At 54.5% G+C, this 10,595-nt stretch overlaps 2 protein-coding genes across 2 annotated transcripts; one reads left to right on the top strand and one right to left on the bottom strand.

The window, feature by feature from the left end:
- Positions 1-327: 327 nt before the first annotated feature.
- PODANS_5_12220 (uncharacterized protein) lies at positions 328-3,995 on the bottom strand (the record flags this gene model as incomplete). The annotated part of the gene is made up of 4 exons (XM_001904453.1): positions 328-2,045; positions 2,166-2,229; positions 2,282-3,439; positions 3,504-3,995. The coding sequence occupies 4 exons, from the start codon at positions 3,993-3,995 to the stop codon at positions 328-330; spliced, it is 3,432 nt and encodes a 1,143-aa protein (XP_001904488.1).
- Positions 3,996-5,984: 1,989 nt separating this feature from the next.
- On the top strand, positions 5,985-9,570 carry PODANS_5_12210 (uncharacterized protein; the record flags this gene model as incomplete). The annotated part of the gene is made up of 4 exons (XM_001904452.1): positions 5,985-6,563; positions 6,646-7,575; positions 7,625-7,715; positions 7,787-9,570. 4 exons carry the CDS (start codon positions 5,985-5,987, stop codon positions 9,568-9,570), a joined length of 3,384 nt encoding a protein of 1,127 aa, XP_001904487.1.
- Positions 9,571-10,595: the final 1,025 nt, after the last annotated feature.

Raw genomic sequence — 10,595 nt, 5'->3', positions numbered from 1 at the left:
AGTCGGACCGGCCTCTTTGGGAATCAAGATGTTGGAAGATTCTCCGGAGGACAAAGAGGCCATAATGACAACGCTGGCCAATAGCGATTTTCAGAGCATGCTCTTGCTTATTGCGTTGGACGTCTGGCACACCCAAGGAGTGGCTGGCATTTTGGTTGAGAGAGGAGCCGGTGATCAGATTGGACTGTGTCAGCGTCGGGGCAGTTTCTTTCTAGAGAAGACGGATTATGCCAGGGGTCACCCTGATGTCAAGTCAAATTTCTTTGAGCTCGGTCACACGGAGACGTTAAAGATCATATAACGTAAAGTATGGTTATATACCTGTACCTAGTACCCCAAACTCACCCTTTTAACCTCCCTTTCCTCCTCTCCCAGCCCCGTATACAGCCTCAGTTCGATCCTCCCACTATCCACATCAATCTCCACCTGATCCCTCGTCACCCTCAACTCATCCGGTGCCATGCTCCTCTCCCATCCTTCCCCGGTGGGCCCCTCCATCGGCATGTTATCCAAGTTCTCAATATACAGCGGCAGTGGAAACTCGAGATGCTCTTCCTCGGCCAGAACCTGTTGTTCAGCAACCACACAGGCGGCAGGGCTGTTCCACATTCCCTCTTGTCGGTTCAACGACTTTAACAACCTCAGCCCCCTGCGTCGGACGATGGGATGGCGACACCGGGTTATGGTCAAAAACAACGGCATAACCAGGCCTGGCTCGAGGGACATGAAGAACGGCAACGGGGAGAAGATGTTCTTGTTGATGGTTTCACAGAAGAAAATGACGCGGGCGAACTCGTCAGTGTAGGCGTCCCATCTGACTGCCGGGCCGGCGATTCCCGCGCGGGACATGAGAGACAAGACGGAGTGGTAGAGTTCTAAGGATAGCAGTGTGGTTCGCTCTGCTTGGGACGCCGAAGAAGAGATTCTGTTGGCCAGGATCTCAAACTCGATTTTCCAACGGATGACGTCTTCGGCGATTCGGGCTTGCAAATGGGGGAGATCCTCTTCCTCGGTGACGAAACCCAAGATGTACCCGCCCTCGACGCTGAGAAAGTACCGGAACATGCCAAAGAGATGCATTGATGCCTGCATTAAATCGTCGAGCTTGCCTACGCGGGGCATGTTGAGGATGGAGGAGGGGAGTTTGCCGGTCAGGGGGTCGGCATAGGCGTAGGGGGCGCGGGAGTCTTCGAATGTCATGACTAAGAGGTCGAGACGGGAGAGGGATTGGGCGATCGAGGCTATCTCGCCGGACATGGTGTTGTGGGGTGACTGAGAAGCGACGAGTTTGAGCCCGGATTGGATGTGAACATGACTTGCTGCCCATTCACCAGCCATATTCGCCGCCGCGGCGAGAATAACGCTCATAACCATGAGCACCCCTGGATCCTGGATGGTGCGCGCCATACTGATAGCACCCCAATACTGCTGCATGGCCTGTTTGGTAAACTCCTCTGTTTTCCCTCCTGCCACGCCTGAATTGATAGGCTTAGGCCGAAGCCGAATCTTGCTTCTCGACTCCCACCTCCGATGCAGTGCCCCGACTGCCACTGCGGCCTTCCACACCGCCGGCTCGAAATGTGCCACTTGGAGGACATGGCGGGACCAGAATGGGGCGGGAAAGGCGGTGCTGGTCATGGCGACTGTGCACATCCGGAAGAAGTCAAAGCAGGCAGAGTCTTCGGTTAGGACGGCTTCCCCCAGGACTCTGGCTGCTGGCCCGACGACTTGGAGGGTTTTGACTGCGGTTGCCATGTCCCGGCCGCTTAGCTGTGATGATGTGGCTGCGTATCCATCGCAGGTGCGGCCGGCTTTGATGCAGCGGCTGCATTGGGGCTTTGTTTCATCGCATTTGACGCGGCGGATTCTGGGCAGTGTCAGTGTGTTGAAGAGGAGATGGGTCAGATGGGTGACGTACCTGCAGGTAATGCATCCACGTTTCGATCTCGTGCTCCTTGGCGCGACCATTCTTTTGGGCGTGAACCTTTTTCTAGATGAGCGTAGGGTTACTGAAATTTGAAGAATAGTTATCGATTCCCAACAGCCTCAGGATCACAATTCGGGGTGACATGTCAGAATCCTGCCGATGCACTGTCATGGCGCAGCAATCAGGCAACCTACGGGTTACGTCCAATGAGAAGTGAGAGATATCGTCAGGACCATACAGAAGAACCATCCAAAAGGATGTAGCCAATGACACCTTGAGCAGCCAGCCAACGCACCCAGACTCTACACCACATCATAGAACGGCCAAAGTCATTAACCCCATATGAACCATCACCGCAGCCATCGCGGCCGTCTCCCTCACAGTGCCACCACTCTTAACCTGCTCCATTTCCTCCCCGCCCTTCCCATCCCCATCCACACTCGTCTCCCCTTCTCTTCCAGGCTCAACCACCCTCCCCCCCTCAACCCTCACCCTCCTCCCCTCCCTCAACGCCTCCACCTGCCCCTGATCACACGTCCTGCCCACATCCGCAAGAAAACACCCCGCATCCCTCCCCTTCGTAGCAGTAACCTTCACCCCCCTCACATCCACCGGCCCCTGACTCCGATACCCCCCGTCGGCAACCACCTTCCCACTCGCAACATCCCTCCCGTCCATCACCCTCTTAAATACCTCCTTCACAACCCCCGGCTGATACCCATAAACACTATGCCCCGCATCAAAAACCCTCACAAAACTCAACCCCGCCACCTCCCTCACCAACCCCCCAACCACCCCCCCAACATCAACATCCGCATACCCCGCCTCTCTGAACTCTTCCCCCCCAACAGCAAGGGAGATCTCCTCCCCCCCAAACCAGTTACACCTATAGTCCAAATCCCCATACACCATCGCGACTTTGATATTATTCTCCAAAACGTACCTCAAATCTGAAAGATCATGCCTCATCGGGTCGCCGGTCAAGGCGAAAAAGACACCCCCCGTGGACCTCGACCCAGCAGTGAAATTCACCGCAACTCCCAACGCGGTTTGAACCCAGGGTTGATTAAGGTACCCGACCGAGTGCAACGGGGGGTACGTCTCCGGATGCGACAGCGTAATATCAAACGGGTTGAGGTCGGAGTAGCTCGTAAACGCCCCCTGGACAAACCCAAAACAGACACCCGCTGCTAGGGCACACGCCTGGTTGACAGTGCTGTTGCTTCCATACCCCAACGGGTCGCCTTCTTGGACTGACTGCCGGCAGGATAGGAGGAGGGGTTGGCAGTACTCAGTGAGATTGGTCTTGGCGGAGGAGTACACCTCTTCAGGATATGCTTGAATATCGTAAGTGTTGTTGAGTGAAAAGTCGAGGTATGACAAGCCCATTGTAAGAACGTCCAAGCAGCCGTTTTGGATGCCTAGGGTGGAGAGCTGGAGGGGGAATGAATTTGGGAGGGAGGATTGCCTGTGGAAGTGGGCCATGAAGGACGGGCCGTAGAAGCCGCCGTACTGAGGGGGAGAAGGGAGGTTAGTATGCGGGAATAAGGGGTAGGGGTAAGGGGGAAAGACGAACCGAAACAGTCCAAAGACTAATTTCCTTATTGGAGGTATCATAGCCCGGAAACTCCCGAAACCAGACCTGGGTAAACTGCCACATCACCCTCGCTGCCTGTTGCGTGGTGTTGATCCCATCTCGGGGGTCGAGGGACTGGATGGTAGCAGGGGCTACAGTCAAGTTGAGACTGTCTTGTTGGAGTTCTTCGACCGTTCCAGGAGTGAAGAATGAGCCGTCTTCAGACAGGCTGTCCATCAAGTCCACCACCCCGTTGACGATCTTGGAGTAACTGAACCCTGCCCCGACAGGCTGGTCGATATACAGCATATTGACCTCTTCGTTCCAACTCTGGTTGTTCAATCTGGTTGAATTACCGTCTGGATTGAAAGTGCAAGGAAACCCGTTTGTCTCGTCAAAGGCCGAGGCTCCGGGGCCGCCGCTGATGTAGATGGATGTGGGAGCTTCTTCAGGGTTTTTGCGGGCCTGGAAGTACCAGAAGAAGATGCTCATGTCGAGGGAGGAGGGGACATCGGCGAGGAGGGTGGAGGGGAGGTGGACGTAGCCGGACCATGATTTGACTCCCGGGGTGGTTTCGCAGAGAAGGGCGGTGGTTTCTTTGTAGGTGATGGAGGCGCCGGGGAAGTTGGAGGAGAAGAGGAGGGTGGTGTCTTGGGATGGGTTGACGAAGTTTTGGGTGGAGGCGCCAAGTGAGAGGGCGAGGGGGAGCAATAGAAGGAGACGCATTTTGAAAAAAGAGACAGGTAGGTCATAAAATAGGAGATAAGTTCGGCCTGGAGACCGTCGAGCTGGGACCTCGAGTCTCTCAAAGTTGGACTGAGACGAAACTGGTAGGCTTGGAGGCTTGGCAGCGCTGGAACAGGCAACAATAGGAGTGGGACCACGACTATGTGATGCTTGGGCTGAGAAGAGGATTCCAACCAAAAAATTGGTCTACGGTCTCTTCTTATAGACTCTTGAGATCAATCTGCACAGACCTATAGAACTTCTGTCAGATATGATCAAAAGCTTCCAGAAAGAAAGAAAAGTCTCAGCCACTGCCCCCTAAATCAAACCTGCCCATCACGAACAACCAACACCTTCGTGTTCAAAGGCCTCATCATCAACCCCAGCCTCGTAGGATGTGATTTTGGCGAGTCGACCAATCGCCAGCGAGTTTCTTGTGGGCCACACTTGCGCCGCTAACACATCTGGCGAGCCACCCAGACATCAGCCGTGCCCAGTCCTGAGGTTGTTTGAAATCTTGACGAGCTGGCCAATCAGCGATCGGCTTAGCACACACCAATGTTAGATTCCAACTCCCACCAATCTGGAGAGCTCGGCAGCCGACTTACGTTAATGTTTGCCAACCACAGTCCCTTTCAGGCTTCGGTCGCTGGCATCCGAGCCGTCCAATCCAGTCAATTGCCCCAAAATACACGTCCGCGGGGGCTCAAACAACGGGTTCCAATCTCAATGGACGAACGAATATCCCTTTAAGATATCCATTCCCCCGCATCCGATATCTCACGTTGTGTAACATCAATTCAAATCTCGAGTGCATCATCGCGATGTTCGGTTCCGACGCCCACACTCGAGGAAGCGGATGTCAAAAGAAATGACAGGGATGACGGCAGCCAGCAATGCAGCCAACCGCCAGCCGCCCGCATGCCGAGACCCATCCACAAATCTCTTGGCTTTTTTCCTTCCCCCTTCGACGTCTCGACGATTCCAGAATCCCCAACCGTCGTTTGCTTGACCGCAAATCACTGCGACAACTGGTAGCTTGCCGAACAAAAAAAAAAAAAAAAAAAACGGGGAACTCCCCCCGAAAGATCGGGCCCTCCCGTCACACCCTCCGTCTCCCGATAGTAGCGCCTCACGGGAGGCGTTGCCGGTGGCCGCTCGGACGTTGTCATAACATGCATGTCAGGCACACATCCATACCCACCCACGCAGAAGCGGGCAAAGGAAAAAACATTTCCATGACCAATTCACCGCCAATTATGTCAGCTTTTTCCCGCCCCAACCTGCCCTTGGAGGCAATGCCGAAGCCGTTTGGAAGGGTGCCGGTCGGGAATAATCCAATCTAGAAGTCAAACTGTGGGGAAAGCACTCCTTGGACCGGACCCACGCGGGCGAATTTTCTTTTTAGCTGTCGGCCACGGCCCCCTCTTTCCCGATACATGCCCTCTTCATCAGTGTGACTGGTCCCCTTCTTTTCTCCTCTTCCGCTTTTCCTTCTTCACCATCTGAAGAAAGAAAAAAAAGCTGTTGTTGTCTGTAGAACCAAAAGATCAGCAACATCTAAACACCGGCCCCACATCACCGCATCGGTACCGATCCTCAATCATCCAGACCGGAAACAGCCGAAATCCGCTCCCCGCCCTCTCTCATCCCGCAACAGGAAAAGAAAATACCCACTTTCCGGCTTGGTCGGGAGAGGTGTTGAGAGGGCGTCGTTCCCGCATTCCGGGGTTCAAAGCTCATAAAGAGACGCAAATGCCGCCGCCGCGAGAGAGTCATGTCACCACCACAACAGGGGATGCTGGTGTAAGCGCTCCCTATGGCGTCACCAATTCTTCCTCGTCGTCATCACCACCACACCACCGTTCCAACAACTCATCATCAGACTCGACATTGGATGTTCCAATAGCTGATGGTGAAAAGACATCGCCAACTGATTCCGCCTCCTCGTCTGATACCGAACCTGAGGTAGAGCCAGTCAGAGTGGCGTCGCGACGTACCATACCGGATGCCAACCACTATGGCCCAACCACGGAGAAGGATCCCGAGCTCGAGCTGGAACGCTCACCATCGGCGGCGACCACGATTGACTTTCCCGAGGGAGGTGTGACGGGGTGGTTGGTGGTGTTTGGGTCGTTTTGTGCCATGTTGTCGCTGTACGGATTGATCAACTCGGCCGCTGTGTTTGAATCGTACTTTTCGACGCACCAGTTGAAGGACAACTCGCCAAGCGAGATTGGCTGGATCTTTAGCTTGTACCTCTTTATTGTGTTTTTCGTGGGGGTCCAAGTTGGGCCTATTTTTGATCGATATGGCGCGAGGCTGATTGTTGCTGTGGGATGTTTGCTGATCACGCTCAGTTTGTTGTTGCTGAGCTGGTGTACTGGTGAGTGCCCCTCCTTCTCTGAAATGATAGACGGCGGAGGTTGACCATCACCCTGCAGAATATTATCAGATCATCCTCACCTATTCCGTCATGGGTGGCTTGGGCGGTGCTTTCCTCAACTGTCCCGCCTATGGCTCCATCGCCCACTTCTTCAACGTCCGTCGAGGTTTTGCGACAGGCATTGCGAGTACAGCGGGCGGCATCGGCGGCGTCATCTTCCCCATTGTGCTGAGAGAGCTGTTGCCGACCATCGGGTTCAACTGGAGCAGCCGAGTGCTCGCCCTGATCATGCTCGGCCTCGCCATCCCAGCCAATCTGTTCATCAAGACCAGACTGCCCCCCGCCAAGGGCGAAAAGGTGCAGTCGGTCTGGCCCGACTTTTCCGTGTTCAAAGATGCCCGGTTCGCATGCGCTGCTCTCGGTGTGTTCTTCATGGAGTGGGGCCTGTTCGTTCCGTTGACTTATATTGTGTCGTACGCGGTTGACCACGGGCAGGATGCGACGGAAAGTTATCTGCTGTTGTCATACCTGAACGCCGGGTCCGTGTTGGGACGTGTGTTGCCGGGAATTCTGGCGGATAAGATTGGGCGGTTCAACGTTATTATCATCACTATCGCCATTTGCTTGATCACGGGACTGGCGCTGTGGTTGCCGGCTGGCCACTCGAATTCGATGTTGATTGCATACGCGGTGCTGTTTGGGTTTGGCAGTGGCAGCAACATTGGCTTGGTGCCGGTGTGCTTGGGTCAGCTCTGCGATCACCGAAAGTTTGGGCGACTGTTTTCAACGGCGATGATGGTGGCCAGCTTTGGTACGCTGAGCAGTGTCCCAATTGGAGGCGCCTTGTTATCTGGGTCGGGTTGGACGGCCGTGATTTTGTTTTCGAGCATCTCGTATGCTGTTGCGTTGGCTTTCTACACAGCCACCAGGGTGCTTGCTGTGGGGTGGAACCCTCTGACGGTCTTCTAGGACCGCGATCTCATAATGGATGGTAGAAGCGATGTATTAGCGATGCTTGTATTTTCTGGCGCTCAAATTTGTTGTACATATACTAAATAATAATCTTCATCTCACGCGTCCTCGTCGTCGATTTTTGAGCTGTGTTCATGTCTCAGTGCTCTTCAAGCTACTGCCCCACTAGAATAACTGCCTTACCGGGACTTTGCGCCAGGCACAATTTGGTGGGGGATCAGCGGCCCGCCCGACGTCACCCCAAGCGCGGGGCAATCTGGAGATCAACAGTGCCCCGCATTCGCCAAAGAAAAAATTCCAAGTCACCGTTCAGACGGCGACTACCACCGGCGACACACCGTCCAGGATCAGCCTAACAAACCAAAAATGACCGAACTATCCTCCGCCCCGGTGCTGTCAACCCCGGCCGAACACCTCTTCGAGTACGCCAGCCCAGATTCCAAGACCGAGGCCAAGGCGCCGCGAAAAACCGACGACGAGCTCCGCCAAATCTACGAAGTCGCACGGACGGCGCGAGAACTGCGACTGGGAAAATGGAAGACGATAGCCCTACAATTCCCAGACGCGATGCTGGTCGATGCGCCGAGGCTAGTCCAGGCGCTCAAGGATGAGCTGACTGCTCTCCGAAAAGAAGAGGAGGAATCATCCGGGCCAAAACAAGACGAGAAGATATTCATCCTGGCCGACACTTCCTACAGCGCGTGCTGTGTTGATGAAGTAGCGGCTGAACACGCCGATGCCCAGGTTGTGGTGCACTACGGCCGGTCGTGTCTCTCGCCCACGTCCCGATTACCTGTTATCTACGTGTTTACCGAACATCGGCTCAACCTCGACGAGACGGTCGAAGCTTTCGAGAGGGAATACCCGGGAAAAGACGCAAAGGTGGTTATCATGGCGGATGTGACGTATCAATCCCACGTTTCGGCGGTTGCCTCACGTCTTGTGTCGGAGGGATACACAAATATTTACTCCACGGCCATCACCCATGACCCAACGAACATCTTGCCCAACCGGAAGATCGTCTCCCACAGCGCCTCCTCCGATTCTACACCGGAGGGGGATTCACTACAAGAATACTCCCTCTTCCACATCTCCACCCCCCCAACAGCCCTGCTACTAGCCCTCTCCTCGAGGGTAGGCTCCCTCTACATCCACGACACGCCCCACTCCCCCTTTCCATCATCTAGCTCCCTCTCCGCAAGACGACTCCTCGGCCGGCGGTATGCGAAGCTATTATCTCTGTCAACTGCGGGTATCATTGGGATATTGGTGAATACGCTTTCAGTATCGAACTACTTGTGTTCGGTGGATGCGCTCAGGAAGAGGATTGCGGCGGCGAATAAAAAGAGTTATACGGTTGTGGTTGGCAAGCTGAATCCGGCGAAGCTGGCGAATTTTGCGGAGATTGATGGGTGGGTGGTGGTGGGGTGTTGGGAGAGCAGTCTTGTGGAGGATGATGCTGGGTTTTTTAGGCCGGTGGTGACGCCGTTTGAGTTGGAGGTTGCGTTGATGGGGGATTGGGAGAGGGTTTGGGGGGGGAGTTGGTGGGGGGGGATTGAGGGAGTGAAGGCGCCGGTTGGTAAGGATGAAGAAGAGGAGGTGGTGGAGGGGAAGGAAGAGGAGGATGAGGATAGTGAAGAGGAGTCTGCGCCGCCAGAGTTTGATCTTAGGACTGGGAGGCTGATTAGTACTAGTCGGCCGATGAGGGTGAGGAAGGTTAAGGAGGAGAGGGAGGGTGGGGAGGTGAAAGAGGGGGTGGTAGAAGAGAACATGAATGGGACGAATGGGGCGCTTGCGTTGAGACCAAACGCTGAGTTGGCGATGGTGAATGGGGTGGTTAGTCCGGGTGCTGAGTTCTTGAGGTCGCAGAGGACGTGGCAGGGGTTGGGGAGTGATTATACTGAGGAAGAGAGCACAGCTATTGAGGAGGGGAGGAGGGGTGTGGCAAGAGGGTATACGGTTGGGGATAGTGAGAAGAGGTAGTTATGTTTTGGGAATGGAAGTGTTTGGAGATCACACTGGCGCCGTTTATATTATTTGTTCCACGTTCTCGGCATGCCGGCATCTTCATCATTCACAGAAAGGTGCGATGGGAGGCGGTTTGGGCCATATACGGTCTCACAACACTCGACTGCATTTCTGGGAGCTGCGGCTCAAATATGGTGGACCTTCAGCACGCTGGCCGCAAGTCTGCAGTAGTGAGAAGTTGCAATGGTGAAAACGGGATTAAATGGGGCGCAAAGCTGGCATATCCTCCTTTTAGTAACCCCCTGGTTCATCTTGGTTCACTGTTGAGGCTGGGTGCCGATGAGGCTAAACAATGGGATTGATTGTTGTTGCTCTGGCGGGACCAGGGAGAAGAATCGGTCCGGCTGTTACTACTGACACTTTCAGGTGAAGGGACGGAATGATCGCTGCCAGTGTCTGTGGGAGTGCGGGGTTCGTGAATGGGCAGCTGAGGTTGGTTCTGGGCGAGGCGACGAATCCAGATACAGTACCCGCTGAGGGTGATGATGATGATGAGGAAGAGAACGACAGCCAGGGCTACCACGATGTTCATTGAGGTGTCCTGTGGGGTTCTTAGAGACGTTGATGAGCAGTCGGGATGGATGTAGTGGTCTGGATTGCTAGGCTGGTGTTGGTTGAGGTTGAATAAGAAGTCGACGTACCATTTCTTCGACCTGAGTTTGCGGTGATTACAAGGTTTTGTTGCTGATGGCAGAATGACTGAGCCTTTGGTCTGGTTGAGAATATGAGGTGCAACGAAGGTGTGTTGTGGATGGAAGCAAAAAGAGGGAGGGAAAAGGTTGTGGCCCGGATTGCAAGATGAAAGAAGAGCAAGGCAGTGGGCACAGGTCCAGGCTCCAGATATGCGAGTAGTCGCAGAAACCGCTTGCAATCGTCAGAAAATGCCGGACATCCTCTCGTATGTCGCCTAGCGATGATATGGTTTAATATAGCTTACCGCAGTAGCAGCGCCGCTCGTGATCCGTGGAAGCTTGCATCGT

The sequence above is a fragment of the Podospora anserina genome, chromosome 5, assembly GCF_000226545.1.
Source record: "Podospora anserina S mat+ genomic DNA chromosome 5, supercontig 7".
In the NCBI taxonomy this organism is placed as follows: domain Eukaryota; kingdom Fungi; phylum Ascomycota; class Sordariomycetes; order Sordariales; family Podosporaceae; genus Podospora; species Podospora anserina.
Note: the sequence above shows the minus strand (reverse complement) of the source record. Positions and strands in the feature narration are given on the sequence as shown.